At 38.6% G+C, this 21,907-nt stretch overlaps 1 protein-coding gene across 2 annotated transcripts in view; it reads right to left on the bottom strand.

The window, feature by feature from the left end:
- PCCB (propionyl-CoA carboxylase subunit beta) overlaps window positions 1-21,907 on the bottom strand; it is a 92,952-nt gene that overhangs the window by 26,709 nt on the left and 44,336 nt on the right. For both annotated transcript variants that reach the window (XM_043874697.1, XM_043874698.1), the window contains one exon: window positions 10,773-10,896. In XM_043874697.1, the coding sequence (XP_043730632.1) occupies window positions 10,773-10,896 (124 nt within the window). The remainder of the gene's footprint in view (window positions 1-10,772; window positions 10,897-21,907) is intronic.

The raw sequence follows: 21,907 nt of genomic DNA, 5'->3' as shown, positions 1-21,907 counted from the left end.
TGCTGCGCACCCAGGAAACCAAGTGGCTGGGACCAGGGAGGTGATAAGATGTACTGCCCCACTAGGGAGAGCGCACTCGCCAAGCACCTGGCTGCCTGAGCTGCTCAGACCTGGGAAGGAAGGGCACAAAATGTAGGCCCAACCAAGTCTGTGCCTTTGTGGAGTACCCAAGAACCTGAACAGCTTAGACCTGGGAAGTGCACGCGACCCAGGGCCTGATTCAGAGAGCTCCCCAGCAGAGCAACCTGGATCCTGAGCAGTGTAGACCGGGAGAGCACACACACTGTGAGTGGGGGCAAACCCAGTGTGGCCCAGACACTGCGAGCACTCCCCACACATGCCAGTGATATTTGCTTGCAGTGTTCCTCCCTCCCCATAGCACAACTGAACAAGTGAGCCTAAAAAAGTGTCCACCACTACCCCCTCGTGTCAGGGTGGAAATTAGACACTGAAGAGACTTGCAAACAGAAGAAGCCAAAATAACCAGAGGGAACCGCTTTGGAAGTGACAGGTGCAATAGATTAAAACCCTGTAGTTGGGACCAACTACATTGGAAGGGGCCTATAGACCTCAACAAGAAATATAAGCTGGAACAAGGAACTATCTGAAACTGAACTGACCCCACACTGCCTGCAACAGCTCCAGAGGAATTCCTAGATATATTTTACTGTTACCATTTTTTACATTTTTTAAATTTTAATTCCTCTATTACTCCCTCAATTTTCATTTTTATAACCTACTATTATCTTGCAAAAAAAGACCCTATTTTTAAAGCAAATTTCATATATATTTTTTATAATTTGGGGGATTTTGTTTTTTTTTTCAATATTGTCTTTTTGAGAGTCTAACCCCTACTCCATATTTTTAATCCTTTCTTTTTGATGTTTGTTATCAATTTTGTACTTTTAAGAATCCATTCTTCACTACCCATTTTAACTTAGGAGTGTGATTACTGGCTTGATTGCCCTCTCCTCATTTTGACTCTCCTTTTTCTCCCCCAGGTCACCTCTATCTCCTCCCTAGCTTTCTCTTCTCTACCCAACTCTGTGAATCTCTCTGGGTATTCTGGGCTGTGGAGAACACTTAGGGAACTGATAACTGGCTAGATCTGTCTCTCTCCTTTTGACTCCCCATCTTCTCCTCCTGGTCACCTCTATCTCCTTCCTCCCTCTTCTCTTCTTTACGTAGCTCTGTGAACCTCTCTGGGTGTTCCAGGTTGTGGAGAGCACATAGGGAACTGATTACTGGCTAGATTGCTCTCTTCCCTTTTGATTCCCCCTCTTCTCCTCCTGGTCACCTCTATCTCCCTCCTCCCTCTTCTCTTGTCCATGTAATTCTGTGAACTTCTCTGGGTGTCCCTCACTATGGAGAATCTTTTCTCCATTAACCTAGATGTCTTATCATCAGTGCAGCATGGGTGGAGACGTCTTGAGGCTACTGTAAGAATAAGACTGAAAACCAGAGGCAGGAGGCTTAAATCCAAAACTTGAGAACACCAGAAAACTCCTGACTCCAGGGACCATGACTTGAAAAGAGCTCATCCAAAAGCCTCCATACCTACACTGAAACCAAGCTCCATCCAAGAGCCAACAAGTTCCAGAGCAAGACATATCACACTAATTCTCCAGCAACGCAGGTACATAGCCCTGAGCATTAATATACAGGTTGCGCAAAGTCACACCAAACCCACAGACACCTCAAAACTCACTACTAGACACTTCATTAGACTCCAGAGAGAAGAGATCCAGTTCCACCCACCAGAACACCAAGGCAAGCTTCCCTAATCAGGAAACCTTGACAAGCCACTCATCCAACCCCACCCACAGGAAGGAACCTCCACAATAAAGAGCAACCATAAACTTTCAGCATACAGAAAGGCCACCCCAAACACAGCAATCTAAACAAAATGAAAAGGCAGAGAGATATTCAACAGGTAAAGGAACATGATAGTTCAGTTCGGTTCGGTCGCTCAGTAGTGTCAGACTCTTTGTGACCCCGTGAATCGCAGCATACCAGGCCTCTCTCTCCATCACCTACTCCCGGAGTCCACCCAAACCCATGTCCATTGAGTCAGTGATGCCATCCAGTCATGTCAACCTCTGATAAATGCCCACCAAACCAAACCAAAGAGGTGGAGATAGGGAGTTCACCTGAAAAAGAATTCAGAATAATGATAGTAAAAATGATCCAATATCTTGAAAACAAAATGGAGTTACAATAAATAATCTGGAGACAAGGATTGATAAGATACAAGAAATGTTTAACAAGGACCTAGAAGAAGTAAAAGAAAGTCAATCAATAATGAATAATGCAATAACTGAGATCAAAAACACTCTCAAGGGAACCAACAGTAGAATAACGGAGGCAGAAGATATGATAAGTGAGGTGGAAGATAGAATGGTGGAAATATATGAAGCAGAGAGGGAAAAAGAAAAAAAAATTAAAAGAAATGAGGACAACCTCAGAGACCTCTGGGACAATGTCAAACACCCCAACATTCAAATCATAGGAGTCCCAGAAGAAGACAAAAAGAAAGGCCATGAGAAAATACTTGAGGAGCTAATAGTTGAAAACTTCCCTAAAATCGGGAAGGAAATAGCCACCCAAGTCCAAGAAACCCAGAGAGTCCCAAACAGTATAAACCCAAGGCAAAACACCCCAATACACACATTAATCAAATTAATGAAGATCAAACACAAAGAACAAATATTAAAAGCAGCAAAGGAAAAATAACATACAAGGGGATTCCCATAAGGATAATAGCTGATCTTTCAACAGAAACTCTTCAGGCCAGAAGGGAAAGGCAGGACATACTTAAAGTGATGAAAGAGAAAAACCTACAACCCAGATTACTGTACCCAGCAAGGATCTCATTCAAATGTGAAGGAGAAATCAAAAGCTTTACAGACAAGCAAAAGCTGAGAGAATTCGGCACTAGCAAACCAGCTCTTCAACAAATGCTAAAGGATCTTCTCTTTAGGAAAGAGAAGGAAACACAGGAAAGGTTTATAACTCAAACCCAAAACAACAAAGTAAATGGCAGCAGCATCATACTCATCAATAATTACCTTAAATGTAAATGGGTTGAATGCCCCAACAAAAGACAAAGACTGGCTGAATGGAAAAACAAGACCCCTATATATGCTGTTTATAAGAGACCCACCTCAAAACAAGGGACACATACAGACTGAAAGTGAAGGGCTGGAAAAAGATACTTCATGCAAATGGAGACCAAAAGAAAGCAGGAGGAGCAACACTCATATCAGATAAAATAGACTTTGAAATAAAGGCCATGGAATGAGACAAAGAAGGACACTACATAATGATCAATGGGTCAATCCAAGAAGAAAATATAACAATTATAAATATATATGCACCCAATATAGGAGCATCTCAATATGTAAGGCAAATGCTAAGAAGTATGAAAGGGGAAATTAACAGTAACACAAAAATAGTGGGAGACTTTAATACCCCACTCACACCTATGGATAGATCAACTAAACAGAAAATCAGCAAGGAAACACAAACTTTAAATGACAGAATGAACCAGTTAGACATAATTGATATCTATAGGCCATTTCACCCCAAAACAATGAATTTCCCCTTTTTCTCAAGTGTACATGGAACCTTCTCCAGGATAGATCACATTCTGGGCCATAAATCTATTGGTAAATTCAAACAAATTGAAATCATTCCAAGCATCTTTTCTGATCACAATGCAGTAAGACTAGATGTCAACTACAGGAAAAAAACTATTAAAAATACTAACACATGGAGGCTAAACAACATGCTTCTGAATAACCAGCAAATCACAGAAGAAATCAAAAAAGAAATCAAAATGTGCATAGAAATGAATGAAAATGAAAACACAACAACCCAAAACCTATGGGACTCAGTAAAAGCAGTGCTAAGGGGAAAGTTCATAGCAATACAAGCTTACCTCAAGAAACAAGAGAAAAGTCAAATAAATAACCTAACTCTACCGGACACAACTGAGTGACTGAACTGAACTAAGCTAAACACCTAAAGCAACTAGAAAAGGAAGAAATGAAGAACCCCAGGGTTAGTAGAAGGAAAAAAATCATAAAAATTAGGGAAGAAATAAATGAAAAAGAAACAAAGGAGATCATAGCAAAAATCAACAAAGCTAAAAGCTGGTTCTTTGAGAAGATAAATAAAATAACAAACCATTAGCCAGACTCATCAAGAAAAAAAGGGAGAAGAATCAAATCAACAAAATTATAAATGAAAATGGAGAAATCACAACAGACAACACAGGAATACAAAGTCTCATAAGAGACTACTATCAGCAACTATATGCCAATAAAATGGACAACTTGGAAGAAATAGACAAATTCTTATAAAAGTATAACTTTCCAAAACTGAACCAGGAAGAAATAGAAAATCTTAACAGACCCATCACAAGCATGGAAATCAAAACTGTAATCAGAAATCTTCCAGCAAACAAAAGCCCAGGACCAGATGGCTTCACAGCTGAATTCTATCAAAAATTTAAAGAAGAGCTAAAACCTATCTTACTCAAACTCTTCCAGAAAATTGCAGATGAAGGTAAGCTTCCAAATTCATTCTATGAGGCCACCATCACCCTAATTCCAAAACCAGACAAAGATGCCACAAAAAAAGAAAACTACAGGCCAATATCACTGATAAACATAGACGCAAAAATCCTTAGCAAAACTCTAGCAAACAGAATCCAACAACATATTAAAAAGATCATACATCATGACCAAGTGGGCTTTATCCCAGGAATACAAGGATTCTTTAATATCTGCAAAACAATCGATGTGATACACCACATTAACAAACTAAAAGATAAAAACCATATGATTATCTCAACAGATGCAGAGAAAGCCTTTGACAAAATTCACCATCCATTTATGATAAAAACCCTCCAGAAAAAAAAAAAAAAAAAAAAAACCCTCCAGAAAGCAGGAATAGAAGGAACATACCTCAGCATAATAAAAGCCACATATGATAAACCCACAGAAAACATTATCCTCAATGGTGAAAAATTTAAAGCATTTCCCCTGAAGTCAGCAACAAGACACTCTCACCACTACTATTCAACATAGTTTTGGAAGTTTTAGTCACAGCAATCAGAAAAGAAAAAGAAATAAAAGGAATCCAGATTGGAAAAGAAGAAGTAAAACTCTCACTGTTTGCAAATGATATGATCCTCTACATAGAACACCCTAAAGACTCCACCAGAAAATTATTAGAGCTAATCAATGAATATAGTAAAGTTGCAGGATATAAAATTAACACACAGAAATCCCTTGCATTCCTATACACTAACAATGAGAAAACAGAAAGAGAAATTAACGAAACAATTCCATTCACCATTGCAACAAAAAGAATAAAATACTTAGGAATATATCTACCTAAAGAAACAAAAGACCTATATATAGAAAACCACGAAACACTGATGAAAGAAATCATAGATGATACAAATAGATGGAGAAATATAGCGTGTTCATGGATCAGAAGAATCAATATAGTGAAAATGAATATACTATCCAAAGCAATCTATAGATTCAATGCAAGCCCTATCAAGCTACCAAGGGTATTTCTCAGAGAACTAGAACAAATAATTTCACAATTTGTATGGAAATATAAAATACCTCAAACAGCCAAAGCAATCCTGAGAAAGAAGAATGGAACTGGAGGAATCAACCTGCCTCACTTCAGGTTATACTATGAAGCTACAGTCATCAAAACAGTATGGTGCCGGCACAAAGACAGAAATATAGATCAATGGAATAAAATAGAAAGCCCAGAGATAAATCCACGCACCTGTGGACACCTTATCTTTGATAAAGGAGGCAAGAATATACAATGGAGAAAAGATAAGTGGTGCTGGGAAAACTGGTCAACCACTTGTAAAAGAATGAAACTAGAACACTTTCTAACACCATACACAAAAATAAACTCAAAATGGATTAAAGATCTAAATGTAAGACCAGAAGCCATGAAACTCCTAGAGGAAAACACAGGCAAAACACTCTCTGACACAAATCACAGCAGGATCCTCTATGACCCACCTCCCAGAACATTGGAAATAAAAGCAAAAATAAACAAATAGGAACTAATTAAACTTAAAAGCTTTTACACACAAAGGAAACTATAAGCAAGGTGAAAAGACAGCCTTCACAATGGGAGAAAATAGCGAATGAAGCAGCTGACAAAGAATTAATCTCAAAAATATACAAGCAACTCCTGCAGCTCAATTCCAGAAAAATAAACAACCCAATCAAAAAATGGGCCAAAGAACTAAACAGACATTTCTTCAAAGAAGACATACAGATGGCTAACAAACCCATGAAAAGATGCTCAACATCATTCATTATCAGAGAAATGCAAATCGAAAACACAATGAGGTACCATCTCGCACCAGTCAGAATGGCTGCAATCAAAAAGTCTACAAATAATAAATGCTGGAAAGGGTGTGAAGAAAAAGGAACCCTCTTACACTGTTGGTGGGAATGCAAACTAGTACAGTCATTATGGAGAACAGTGTGGAGATTCCTTAAAAAACTGGAAATAGAACTCCCATACAACCCAGCAATCCCACTGCTGGGCATACACACTGAGGAAACCAGAATTGAAAGAGACACATGTACCCCAATGTTCATTGAAGCACTGTTTACAATATCCAGGACATGGAAGCAACCTAGATGTCCATTGGCAGACGAATGGATAAGAAAGCTGTGGTACATATACACAATGGAATATTACTCAGCCGTTAAAAAGAATGCATTTGAATCAGTTCTAACGAGCTGGATGACACTGGAGCCTATTACTAACATATATATATGGAACTTAGAAAGATGGTAACAATGACCCTATATGCGAGACAGCAAAAGAGACACAGATGTAAAGAACAGTCTTTCGGACTCTGTGGGAGAAGGCAAGGGTGGGATGATTTGACAGGGTAGCGCTAAAACATGTATATTATCATATGTGAAACATATCGCCAGTCCAGGTTCAATGCATGATACAGGGTGCTCAGGGCTAGTGCACTGGGATGACTCTGGGGGATGGGATGGGGAGGGAGGTGGGAGGGGGGTTCTGGATGGGGAACACATGTGCACTCCTGGCTGATTGATATTGATGTTTGGCAAAAACCACTACAATATTGTAAAGTAATTAGCCTCCAATTAAAATCAATAAATTAATTTAAAAAAAAGAATAAAGTGAACCCCTAACTCATAGTACATGGAAAAATATAGGTATATATGCAAAGAACTGAAAATGGAGTTTCAAATACTTAAACACCAGGGCTCACTGTGACATTATTCACAATACTGAAAAGGTAAAAGCAACCCAAGTGTCCATCAACAGAAGAATGATTAAATAAAATGTAGTATGAAGCTTCCCTGGTGGCTCAGTGGTAAAGAAAGAATCTGCCTGCCAATGCACAAGATGCAGGTTCAGTCCCTGGGTTGGCAAGATCCCCTGGGAAAGGAATTGGAAACCCACTCCAGTATTCTTACCTGGGAAATCCCATGGACAGAGAAGGGCTACAGTCTATAGGGTCACAAAAGAGACAGACACAATTTAGTGACTAAAGAACAAGTATACACATGCACCATCATATATAAAATAGATAAACAACAAGGTTTTACTGTATAGCACAGAGAACTATATTGAGTATCTTATAATAACCTATAACCATCTGGACATCACTGGATGGTCAATACCGAAATCAGATTGATTATATTCTTTGCAGCCAAAGATGGAGAAGCTCTATACAGTCAGCAAAAACAAGACCGGGAGCTGACTGTGGCTCAGATCATGAACTCGTTATTGCCAAATTCAGACTTAAATTGAAGAAAGTAGGGAAAACCACTAGACCATTCAGGTATGACCTGAATAAAATCCTTTATGATTATACAGTGGAAGTGACAATAGATTCAAGGGATTAGATCTGATAGACAGACTGCCTGAAGAACTATGGACGGAGGTTCACGACATGGTACAAGAGGCAGTGATCAAGATCATCCCCAAGAAAAAGAAATGCAAAAAGGTAAAATGGTTGTCTGAGGAGGCCTTACAAATAGCTGAGAAAAGAAGAGAAATGAAAGGCAAAGGAGAAAAGGAAAGATATACCCACTTGAATCCAGAGTTTCAAAGAACAGCAAGGAGAGATAAGAAAGCCTTCCTCAGCGATCAATGCAAAGAAATAGAGAAAAACAATAGAATGGGAAAGACTAGAGATCTCTTCAAGAAAATTAGAGATAACAAGGGAACATTTCATGCAAAGATGGGCTCAATAAAGGACAGAAATGGTATGGACCTAAGAGAAGCAGAAGATATTAAGTAGAAGTGGCAAGAATACACAGAAGAACTATGCAAAAAAGATCTTCATGACCCAGATAAACATGATGGTGTGATCACTCACCTAGAGCCAGACATCCTGGAATGCGAAGTCAAAGAGGACCTTAGGAAGCATTACTATGAACAAAGCTAGTGGAGGTGATGGAATTCCAGTTGACCTATTTCAAATCCTAACAGATGATGCTGTGAAAGTGCTGCACTCAATATACCACCAAATTTGAAAAACTCAGCAGTGGCCACAGGACTGGAAAAGGTCAGTTTTCATTCCAATCCCAAAGAAAGGCAATGCCAAAGAATGTTCAAACTACCACACAATTGCACTCACCTCACACGCTAGCAAAGTAATGCTCAAAATTCTTCAACCCAGTCTTCAACAGTATGTGAACCGGGAACTTCCAAATGTTCAACTGGATTTAGAAAAGGCCGAGGAACCAGACATCAAATTGCCAACAACCGCTGCATCATGGAAAAAGCAAGAGAATTCCAGAAAAACATCTATTCTGCTTTACTGACTGCCCCAAAGCCTTAGACTGTGTAGATCACAACAAACTGTGGAAAATTCTTAAAGAGATGGGAATACCAGGCCACCTGACCTGCCTCTTGAGAAAACTATATGCAGGTCAAGAAGCTCCAGTGAGAACTGGACATGGAACAACAGACTGGTTCCAAACAGGGAAAGGAGTATGTCAAGGCTGTATGTTACCCTGCTTATTTAACTTATATGCAGAGGACATCATGCGAAATGCCAGGCTGGATGAGGCACAAGCTGGAATCAAGACTGCCAGAAGAAAAGTCAATAACCTCAGACATGCAGATGACACCACCCTGATGGTAGAAAGTGAAAAAGAACCAAAAAGCCTCTTGATAAAAGTGAAAGAGGAGAGTGAAAAAGTTAGCTTAAAGCTCAACACTCAGAAAACTAAGATCATGGCATCCAGTCCTATCACTTCATGGTAAATAGATGGGGAAACAATGGAAACAGTGACAGACTATTTTCTTTGGCTCCAAAATCATTGAAGATGGTGACTGCAGCCATGGAATTAAAAGACGCTTGCTCCTTGGGAAGAAAGCTATGACCAACCTAGACAGCATATTAAAAAGCAGAGACATTACTTTGCCAAAAAAGATCTGTCTAGTCAAAGCTATGATTTTTCCAGTAGTCATGTATGGATGTGAGAGTTGAACTAAAAAGAAAGCTGAGGGTCGAAGAATTGATGGTTTTGAACTGTGGTGTTGGAGAAGACTCTTGAGAGTCCCTTGGACTGCAAGGAGATTCAACCAGTCCATCCTAAAGGAAATCAGTCCTGAATATTCATTGGAAGGACTGATGTTGAAGCTGAAACTCCAATACTTTGGCCACCTGATGCAAAGAACTGACTCACTGGAAAAGACACTGATGCTGAGAAAGATTGAGAGTGGGAGGAGAAGGGGACAACAGAGGATGAGATGGCTGGATGGCATCACCGACTCGATGGACATGAGTTTGAGTAAGCTCCGGGAGTTGGTGATGGAAGGGAAGCTTGGCGTGCTGCAGTCCATGGGGTCACAAAGAGTCGGACATGACTGAACAACTGAACTGAACTGACATATATCACACACACACATATATACATGTATATAAAAACTGAATCACTTTGGTGTACACCTGAAACTAACACAATATTGTAAATCAACCTTAGTTCATTAACACAAAAAAGGGTTAAAATAGCAAATTTTATGTTAATCTATTTTACCACAATAAGAAGCATTTTTACAAACCCTTTTCTAAAGACAAGGAGAAATTGCCACAGCAGAAACAAAAGATGAGACTGGGTCAAAAAGGGAAGGTGTATGCATCCCACATAGGAATTCAAAGGAAACAAGAAGGAAGATAGTAAGGAGGGAAGTGGTAAGCAGAGTCCCCAGTCCTACCCTGAGCACGAGCATGGAATAGTCCTCATCACCCGGCTGGGATTCAAGTGTGGCCATCTCACCAGAAAACTGTGCAGAGCAGGATGCGTTAACTTGTCACATATAACTCTGTACCTAGCACCCCGAAGGCACTAGCAATAAAACTATGAATAAGACACCAACACCCCTGGCCTCATGGAGCTCACAGTTCAGGAGGTTAGTCAGAGAATAACCAGATGGACAGAAGGCAGACCTCTGAAAAAGCGAAGAGCTTTAAAGTTAAAAAGTAATCCATAAACATTTAAAAAACTAGAGAAGCACGAAAGAAGCATTTTCAGATGCGTATGTTAATTTTGAGAAATTAAGAGAGAAAGGAGCTTTTGCAACATCTATTTGAGTTTCTCTGGCCATAGAAGGCCTTGACTGAGGAAAAGGCAGAAGACAGGCACTGTGGGCGCAGGCAGCCCTCGCCCCCATCCGGTCCCCTACCCCGATTTAGGTCTGTAAAAGCATTTCCCTCCTACCTGAAGCCACCTTAGGTTGGTTGCCAACAATTCCAACAGTCCTCCCATTCATTCTTGCAAAACCGACAATGATGTTCTTGGCATAATTGGGCATGATCTCAAAAAATTCTCGCTCATCAACAACCTGCAGGGATAAATTCACTCCTGAGCTCAAAATGATAAACAAGATAAAACCACATTATGGAATGACAGATATTTACAGATTTACAGGCAGGACAGCTGCTCCTCAGCACAGATTCTCCCTATGAATAGGACAATGGGCAGAGATGGTACCTCTTCCTTGTGCTTGCCTGGGAGAAAATAAATCAGTGTTCCCTTCTTTTTAAAGGTTCTATTTAACTTGGCATATTTAATACATTTTTTAACCTTATTTTGAAATAATTTCAAACTTACATAAAAATTTCCAGAATAGTACAAAAAATTTAAATATTCTTCACCCAGATTCCCCTTTATTAACATTTTACCATATAAGTGATATCATTCCCTATCCCAATCTACCTTACTCCTCTCAGTCTCTCAAGTATGTAAGTGCGTATCTGTATTTACTATTATGTATGTATATACAAGCAATCTCTTTTTCTGAATTTTGAGAATTACAGACATGCTGCTTCTTTACCTCTAAGTACCTAAGTGTCCATCTCCTAAAAATAGGACAGTCTTCTATGTAATTTCAATGACATTGTCAAAATAAGGATGCCAATATTAATAGATTATCATCTATTATAAAATCTTATTCACATTTCTTCAATGACTCCAATAACACCTCTTACAGCAACAGAAGTCTGGTCCTAGAACCTAACCCAAGATCACCTGGTACTTTTAGTGGTAATGTCTCCTTAGCCTCCCTTAAATTTTTCCCCTCCATCTTTGTCTCTCATGTTCATAACATCTTTGAAGACTACAGGTAGGTTATTTGGTTATTTGGGTTTCGTGTTTGTTCATGTTTAATTTCAGCCTAAGCATTTTTGGCAGAATATCACAGAAGTGACCCTCTCAAGTGCATCACATCAAAAGGCACACAAAGTCAATTTGCCCATTAATAGTGGTGAGATATGCCAGGTTTCTCTCCTGTAAAGTCACTATTTTTCCACTTGTAATTAGTATTTTGTGGGGAAGTGTTTTGAACTTATGTAAAAATCCTATTCCTCATCAAGTTTTTACTCAGGAGGTTTACTTAGCATTCATGGATGAGAGCTCAGTCACTTCAGTTGTGTCCGACTCTATGCAACCCTATGGACTGTAGCCCGCCAGGCTCTTCTGCCCACGGGATTTCCCAGGCAAGACTGCTGGAGTGGGTTACCATTCCCTTCTCCAGGGGATCTTCCCAACTCAGGGATTAAACCCACATCTCCAGCACCAGCAAGCAGATTCTTTACCTCTGAGCCACCAGGGAACCCAAATTACTCCCACAGTAACTATCAAATGATTTCTCTAGCTCCATTTTCCTTCTCCACTTATTACTTGGCATTCTACTGTTAGAAATGTCTTTGCCTTTCCCATTTACTAATAGAAAATCCATAGTGTGAATGTACAGATTTATATTTTATCTGTGGATTACAATCTTTACCAAAATTACTTTATGTTCAAATTTTCCCATATTTGACAGTGAGAGTGCATTCAAGATAGATCCTATGCCCTTCCGATGTTTCTCCATCATTCTTTGAGCACTACCTTACATTCTGGAATTACCTTACTTTCAGGTTCATCTCATATTTTTTTCCTTCCCCAAATGTATAAACAGCCATTTTTCCAAGAAGCCCAGGTCCCTGGGGTGGAAAGGTGGGGTAAATAATTACTTCCAAGAGGCTATCCCAGAGCAAAGAGATAAGAAGTCCACAGACACACACATATACACATTTCTGTGAGTAATATGAAAATCAGGAGTTCACACTGATAACTTCATTCTAGTTCAACTACAGGGTTCATTCTAGTACCTCCCTTTCCATAGCTCTTTCTCCTACAGTGGAATCTAACTCCATTAACCTCAAAACATTTATTCAATCTGCAAATGAAAATGAAATAGTTTCAGAATTCATATGACCGCCAAATATACACAAATTGAAGAAAATATAACTTCGATTCAGTATTTCCTTATTTCTGCCATTACACTAAAGGTATAGAGTCAAAATACGGTGTTTAAGTCATTCACTTGAAACACAGTCATGTTCTTTTGTTTTTATTTCAAAGGTTAACCACCCAGTATTGATTTTGTTTTTTAATATGTAAACATTAACATAGTTTAATAATGTCTTTCCCAATCTCTTCCACTCACCATGTTATGAATGACATCATTTTCTGATTTATGATTTGTGTGTGTATTGCAGAAATGAGTAGATACATTTATAACATTTTGATTCCCCTTCCACCTTAGAGAAATACTCTCTCTTGCACTCTGGGTTTCTTCAATTAACATATGCTGGGAATCACTGCATATGAGTTCAGAGGGCTCTAACTCACTCTTTTTCATTCCTGCATAGCACTGCATTGTGTGGATGTACCATAGTTCACTCAATCAATCTCCTGTGTGTTGTTTACATTGCTGTGAAACTGACATTCAAGTTGCTTATTTTGTAATCATAAATAATGACGTAACAGTAGTAACCTTGCTCATCTATAATTTTGTATGGCAGGAAGTGTATCTTCAAGGTAAATCCCTAGAGGTGGGACTGCTAGGGCAAAATCTCAGATATTACCATAACCCTTACCAGCAATATATCAGAGTGTCTACTCCCCACACACTTACCACAGAAAGTATTTCCAAGTTTTTAGTTTTGGCCAATCTGACAGAGGAGAAACAACTCAGTGTAATTTTAAGTTGCATTTCTAGCATTATGAGTAAACTTGAACATCTTTCTAAGATGTTTAAGGTCCATTTCATATCTTTTGTGTGTGTGTGTCAGCTATCTATTCATGATTTTCTCCTGCTTTTTATCAATTTTAGTCTTTGTCCTCTTAATTTTTTAAAAAGTTCTTTACATGTTCGAGTTATTGGTCCTTTATTTGTGACATATGTCAGAAATATTTTCTCCCAGGCTGTTGGTTGTCTTTTTCCTTCTCTTATGCCACACCTCGGGGCGTGTGAGATCTCAGTTCCCTGACCAGGGATTGAACTCCAGCCCTCTGCGGTGGAAGCAGAGTTCTAATCAATGTACTGCTAAGGGATTCCTGGTTGTCTTTTTTAATATTCATGTTTTTATTTGGCTGCACTGGCTCTTAGCTGTAGCACGTAGGATCTCTGATCTTTGCTGTGGCATGCAGGATCTTTCAGTTGTAGCATGCAAACTCTTCACTTCCTGCATGTGGGATCTAGTTTGCTGACCAGGGATTGAACTCTGGTCCCCTGCATTGGGAGTGTGGAGTCTTGGCCACTGGACCACCAGGGAAGTTCCATTCCTGGCTGTCTTTTAACTGTATGTACTTTTTGTTAGGCGGAGTGGAATTTTTAAATGTTTACACAGTCAAATTTATCAATTTTTTAACTGAAACTGCATTTTAAATCAGTTCAAAATCCTTTATCCTCTCCTAGAGAAATTGGTCCATGATTTCTTTTAGTACTAATTCACTTATTATGTTTAGTTCTCTGATCTATTTGTAGTTTATTTTTGTATATGGTATGAACTAAAAGTATAACTTTATATTTTCCTAACCAGCTATCTGGGCTTGCCTGTGGTTCAGTGGTAAAGATTCTGCCTGCCAACGCAGAGACGCAAGTTTGATCCCTGGGTCAGGAAGATCACCTGGAGAAGGAAATGGCTACACACTCCAGTATTCTTGCCTGGGAAATCCTATGAACAGAGGAGCTTGGTGGGATACAGTACACGGGGTTGCAAAGAATCAAATACACCTTAGGGACTGAGCACGCAACCAGCTATCCAGTCACCTAGCACCATTATTTTTGGGGGGAGGGCCATTTTCTTTTTTTGAATGCAGACCCTCAGCAGTGAGAGAGTGGACTCTTAACCACTGAACTGCCAGCAAATTCTTTAGCACCATTAAAAAGCTCATCTTGCCCCGATAATTTGACATAATACCTTTATCATATGTGCCTGAACTCTATATGTACTTAAATCAACTTCTAGCTTTTCTCTCCTATTCCACTATTTATGTGTCAAGACTAGACTGTTTTAACTATAGGATGCTTTAATAAAGGATATGGCCAGAGTTTTTCTTTTGACATTTTTATATTAAATCAATATCCAGGAACAAGGGATGTCTGCATTTGTTCGAGCCTATATTCATGTTTTTCAGAAGTTTTAAAATTTGCCCTATAAGTTTATTACTAAATATTTTATCTTTGTTGTTATTCAGTTGCTAAGTCGTGTCTGACTCTTTGTGACCCCATGGACTGCAGCCTCCAGGCTCCCCTGTCCATCACCATCTCCCGGAGCTTGCTCACACTCATGCTCACTGAGTCAGTGATGCCACCCAACCGTCTCATCCTCTGTGGCCCCCTTCTCCTCCTGCCCTCAATATTTCCCACCATCAGGATCTTTTCCAATGAGTCTGCTCTTTGCATCATGTAGCCAAAGAACTAGAGCTTCAGCTTTACTATCAGTCCTTCCAATGAATATTCAGGGTTGATTTCCCTTAGGATTGACTGGCTTGATCTCCCTGCTGTCTAAGGGACTCTCAAGAGTCTTCTCCAACACCACAGTCTGAAAGCATTGATTCTTCCATGCTCAGCTTTCTTTGGGTCCAACTCTCACATCCGTATATGACTACTGGAAAGACCACAGCTTTGACTAGATGGACCTTTGTTGGCAAAGTGATATCTCTGCTTTTTTTAATACACTGTCTAGGTTTGTCATTGCTTTTCTTCCAAGAAGCAAGTGTCTTTTAATTTCATAGCTGCAGTCACTGTCCACATTGATTCTGGAGCCCAATAAAATAAAGTCTGCAACTGTTTCCACTTTTTCACCATCTATTTTGCCAATGAAGTGATGGGACCAGATGCCATGATCTTAGTTTTTAAAATGTTGAGTTTTAAGCCAGTTTTTTCACTCTCCTCTTCACCTTCATCAAGAGGCTCTTTAGTTCTTCTTCTCTTTCTGCCATTAAAGTGGTATCACTACATATCTAGATTGTTGATATTTCTCTCAGCAATCTTGATTCCAGCTTGTGATTCATGCAGCCCAGCATTTCGCATGATGTACTCTGCATAAAAGTTAAATATTCAGGGTCACAATATATAGCCTTGACCTACACCTTTTTCAGTTTTGAAAATGAGTCCATTGTTCCATGTCCAGTTCTATCTTTATTGCTATGTAAAAGGAGTTTTTACACTATCATATACAATTGGTTATTGTTTGTGTATATGAACACTATTCCTAGGTTAATTTTATATCCTGTTCCCTATTTATTCTATTTATCACACATTCTCTAGCATCTTTAGCATATTATGTCCTCTACAAGCATAGGTTAAACTTTCCAAAGCTTTTTGCCTCTAGTTTATTTTCTTGCCCAATTGCATTGGTTGATACCTCCAGTACAATGTTAAATAAGAATGAAGATGGACAGCATCTCAGATCTTAGTGTATTTCTATATCAAGTAAGATGCTTTGTTTTGAAGAAGTGTGTATTAAAGTCTATCATGTTAAATATTCATCAATTACTAGTCTCTTGAGTGTGTGTATTAGAAATCGGTGTTGAACTTTCTTAAAAACTTTTCTCAGCATCTGTGAAAACAACTACATGATCTTTCTTCCATCTTTTAACAGAGTACATTATAGATTTTCTATATAACCAAGCTTGCATTCCAATAAATCCTTCTTCCTTATGGTATATATTAACACAGTGTTGAAATCGTTAGTTAACATTTATTTGGTATTCTTGCCAAGTGAATGGTAAGTGATGCCAATCTGAAATATTTTTCTACTCTACATCAGGTTCAAGTATCAATGCCATACTTGCTTCATGAAAAGAATTTGTAAAGGGTGTGTGTATGTGTGTGTTTAATGTCTAGTCTCTGAAACAATTTATGTGGCATTATCACACTTTGGTCTTTGAAAGTTTCATAGAATTCCCACAAGAAACCATCTAGGACTGCTGCTATTTTTGTGAAACAACTACTATGTAATTGGGTCTACTTAGGCTTTCTACCTCTAAGAGGGTCAGTTTTTGGTAAAACGTATTTTCCAAATAAAATGTCCAGTTCATCTAACCTCTTGTGATTTTGAAATTTCTTATATCTCCTTTCTTTTCCTTTTTCTTTAATGGGAGGCTAATTACTTTACAATATTGTAGTGGTTTCTGCCATACATTGACATGTATCAGCCATGGGTATCCATGTGTCCCCCATCCTGAACCCCGCTCTCACCTCCCTCCCTATCCCATCCCCCACGGTCATCCCAGTGCACTAGCCCTCTGGCCCTGAGCATCCTGTCTCATGCATTGAACCTGGACCGGTGATCTATTTCACATATGGTAATAAACATGTGTCAATGCTATTCTCTCAAACCATCCCACCCTCGCCTTCTCCCACAGAGTCCAACAGTCTGTTCTTTACATCTGTGTCTCTTTTGCTGTCTCGCATATAGGGTCATCATTACCATCTTTCTAAATTCTATATATATGCGTTAATATACTGTATTGGTGTTTTTCTTTCTGACTTACTTCACTCTGTATAATAGGCTCCAGTTTCATCCACCTCATTAGAACTGATTCAAATGCATTATTTTTAATAATATCCCATTGTGTATATGTAATGCAGCTTTCTTATCCATTCATCTGCCAGTGAACATTTAAGTTGCTTCCATGTCCTGGATATCGTAAATAGTGCTGCAATGAACATTGGGGTACACGTGTCTCTTTCAATTCTGGTTGCCTCAGTGTGTATTCCCAGCAGTGGGATTGCTGGGTCGTATGGGAGTTCTAGTTCCAGTTATTTAAGGAATCTCCACACTCTTCTCCATAATGACTGTACTAGTTTGCATTCCCATGAACAGTGTAAGAGAGTTCCCTTTTCTCTGCACTCTCTCCAGCATTTATTGTTTGTAGACTTTACGGCAGCAGCTATTCTGCCCGGCGTGAGATGGTACCTCATTGTGATTTTAATTTGCATTTCTCTGATAATGAGTGATGTTGAGCATCTTTTCATGTGTTTGTTAGCCATCTGTATGTCTTCTTTGAAGAAATGTCTGTTTAGTTCTTTGGCCCATTTTTTGATTGGGTTGCTTATTTTTCTGGAATTGAGCTGCAGGAGCTGCTTGTATATTTTTGAGGCTAATTCTTTGTCGGTTGTTTCATTTGCTATTATTTTCTCCCATTGTGAAGGCTGTCTTTTCACCTTGCTTATAGTTTCCTTTGTTGTGCAGAAGTTTTAATTTTAATTAGGTCCCACTTGTTTATTTTTGCTTTTATTTCCAATATTCTGGGAGGTGGGTCATAGAGGATCCTGCTGTGATTTATGTCAGAGAGTGTTTTGCCTGTGTTTTCCTCTAGGAGTTTCATGGTTTCTGGTCTTACATTTAGATCTTTAATCCATTTTGAGTTTATTTTTGTGTATGGTGTTAGAAAGTGTTCTAGTTTCATTCTATTACAAGAGGTTGACCAGTTTTCCCAGAACAACTTGTTAAAGGATTGTCTTTTTTCCATTGTATATCCTTGCCTCCTTTGTCAAAGACAAAGTGTCCATAGGTGCGTGGATCTATCTCTGGGCTTTCTATTTTGTTCCATTGATCAATATTTCTACCTTTGCACTTTTTGCTTGTCTTTTTAACTTGCCTCGTAGTTATTCTACTCCATTAGCTACAGTTGTTTTTCTATATCCTAAATCATAAAATTTCTGCTTTATTATTAAATTCCTTTAGAATATTTTATTTTTCCCCAGCTTTTTGAGTACAAAATTTAGTTTCTTTTCTTTCTTTCATTTTTTACTAAGCATTGAAGCTATAAATTTTCCTCCTCTCACAGAGAGCACTCTGTAGATATTGATAAGAAGTGTTTTTATTATCTAATTCTCTTATAATTCTGTCATGTGTGCAAGTTAAGTCACTTCAGTCATGTCCAACTCTTTGAGACCACGTGGACTACAGCCCACCAGGCTCCTCTGTCCATGGGGTTCTCCAGGCAAGAACACTGGAGTGGGTTGCCATGCCCTCCTCCAGGGGATCTTCCTGACCCAGGGCTCAAACCCACATCTTTTACATCTACCTGCACTTGCAGGAGGGTTCTTTATCACTAGCACCACCTTATAATTCTGTCATTTTGGCTTATATTTTCTCCTTTCATCCAAGAATTGTTTAACAGAAAATTTATTTCCAAATGAGTATATTTATTGTTGTAGCTATAAATTTCTAGTTTTGATCAGTGTTTTTATAATATTTTTGCTTTATGGGCTGCAAGGATGCTTTCTTTCTGACCAAATATGTGATCAACTTTTGTAAATATTCCATGTGCACTTGAGAATAAGATTCATTGCCTTTTGCTGCTGCTGCTGCTAAGTCGCTTCAGTCGTGTCCGACTCTGTGCGACCCCAAAGACTGCAGCTCACCAGGCTCCCCGGTCCCTGGGATTCTCCAGGCAAGAACACTGGAGTGGGTTGCCATTTCCTTCTCCAATGGATGAAAGTGAAAAGTGAAAATGAAGTCGCTCAGTCATGTCCGACTCTTAGTGACCCCATGGACTGCAGCCTACCAGGCTCCTCCGTCCATGGGATTTTCCAGGCAAGAGTAATGGACTGGGTTACCACTGGGTTACCTTCTCCTCATTGCCTTTTACCAGGCTGCAAAGTCTGAAATACATTCATAATATCTATCTATGATGTTACTGAGGTCTTCCATATATTATGTTTTTTGTCCATTTCATGTACATTGTACTAATTATGGTGTGTTGTTTCTACCTATGTCTACTTGAATATCCTATAGCTTTTCTTTTTCAAAGATGGTAGTTGTATCATTTAGGGCAAAGCTCTTTTTATCATTATTGTAGATTATGGCTTTTAACATTTGAAAATGTCTTTCCTTGTCACAGTAAATATTTGAATTTTACATCATCCAATATCAGACTCACACATACTTGCTATTTCTGTTCTCCTGACATACCTTTGCCCATCCCTTATGTTTAACTTTTCAGAATCACTTTGTCTCCTGTATATTGCATATAGCTGGCTTTGCTTTATGAGGTATATTGAACATCTTTTTCTTTTAATAAATGAGATGAATTTAATAAGTTAAGCCATTCATATTTATTGGTATTTTAGATTTTTATTCTTATAATTATTCTGTGTATCATGTTGTATTTGCTGTTCTAAATTATATGTTTTATGTTGTTATTTAAAAAGGTGTATATTTTTGATCTAGTAGTTGCCACTGTAATTATACCTTTTTAGAGCCCTTAGTCTGTTTCCCCACTTAATGTCTTTATTAACTGAGTTGTCTACTTTTAAAATCTGTTGAACCACAACTATCAGTGAACTTATTGTTATACTCTTTCCCTCATCCTTCTCTTTCATCTTTCCGTGGCATTTTTTTCTCCAATTGAAACACTCATTCCCAACCCAGTTTTAGTCTTCTAATTAAATAAGTACCATCAATCCCCTTGCTAAAATTTCTCCAGTTATCTCTTGGTTGGATGAAACTCATCCTCTGGTAGCTTCAAGAAACACCTGGGAACACAGGATTCCCTCAGTTTTATCTATTTAAAACTAGTTTTCTTTAGTCTTCATACATGAACATCAGCTTGGCCAGACATAAAATCCTCAGTCCCATACTCTTTCCTGGAGTCTCCAGGAGTGTTTTGCTATTGTTGCCTTGCTCTGTTGTTGCTTTTGAGAAATCTGCTGCTACTCTAGTCCTCCTAACCTTGTAAGTTTTCATCTTTTTGCCTCAAAATCCTATTTGTATGTGCACTATGTGCGCAGTCATGACTGATCTGAGGATTTTTTTTAATCTAATGGTTATATGTGGATATTAACTAGAGTTTCATCATTCTTGGTTAATTTTCCCATATACTCAGTGGCAGTGTAGCTCTGGGTCTTATTTCTGGAATGCTTTCTTAGATTACAGTTTTACATATCAATTCTATACCTGTTTGTCCTTCATCAGACACTCCAGTTATATGCATGTTCAGTCTTCTTTGCCACTTTAATCACCTGCACCTTTTTCTTTATATTCTTGGTTGTCTTCCCCCTTTTTACAACATTCCTTATTAAATTTCATTCAAACTTTCTCCCTAGAGTACTCTACAATTGTCTTCATTTCTGATATGTGATTTTGTTCCCCACATTTTAATTCAGTTACCACTAACTTTTACTTCTCCCTATTTTATGTCTATTCTGTTATTTGTTTCTGAATTTTTCACAGTTCAAGTGATTTGAGGCTGCTGAACACAACTGCAGGGTGATCATCTGCTGAATGAACTCTTACTCTGAAAGGAGTTTTGTCAAGTGAAGTTTTTCATTCTCATTTTTGGTTTTCTAATTTTAGTAGCTTTATATAGATAAACTACTTGTATCTGAATGAACAAGGTTGGCAGTTTGGGTGGTGAACAAGATTCCCAGTTCAAGAGCACCCTCTTCTGTCAGTATAACAAAGTGCCATTTAGTTAATGGGTGTCTTGATATTAGAGTGGTAGGGAAAGGGGTATTATGACCTTCAAATTTTTGTTTTTATCTTACAAACACATACATTTATCTCTTTCTTCATTCTTCCCTCATTTCATAATTTCCAAAGGTGCCTCAATAACCTCATATATGCAGATAACACCACCCTTATGGCAGAAAGTGAAGAAGAACCAAAGAGCCTCTTGATGAAAGTGAAAGAAGGAGTGAAAAAGTTGGCTTTAAAGCTCAAAATTCAGAAAACTGAGATCATGGCATCCAGTCCCATTACTTCATGGCAAATAAATGGAGAAACAGTGGAAACAGTGGCTGATTTTATTTTTCAGGGCTCCAAAATCACTGTAGATGGTGATTGCAGCCATGAAATTAAAAGACACTTACTCCTTGGAAGGAAAGTTATGACCAACCTAGACAGCATATTAAAAAGCAGAGATATTACTTTGTCAACAAAGGTCCATCTAGTCAAGGCTATGATTTTTCCAGTAGTCATGTATGGATGTGAGAGTTGGACTATAAAGAAAGCTGAGTGCCAAAGAACTGATGCTTTTGAACTGTGGTGTTGGAGGAGACTCTTGAG

Source organism: Cervus elaphus, chromosome 19 (assembly GCF_910594005.1).
Source record: "Cervus elaphus chromosome 19, mCerEla1.1, whole genome shotgun sequence".
NCBI lineage: Eukaryota > Metazoa > Chordata > Mammalia > Artiodactyla > Cervidae > Cervus > Cervus elaphus.
This window is presented reverse-complemented; position numbering and strand designations above follow the sequence as displayed.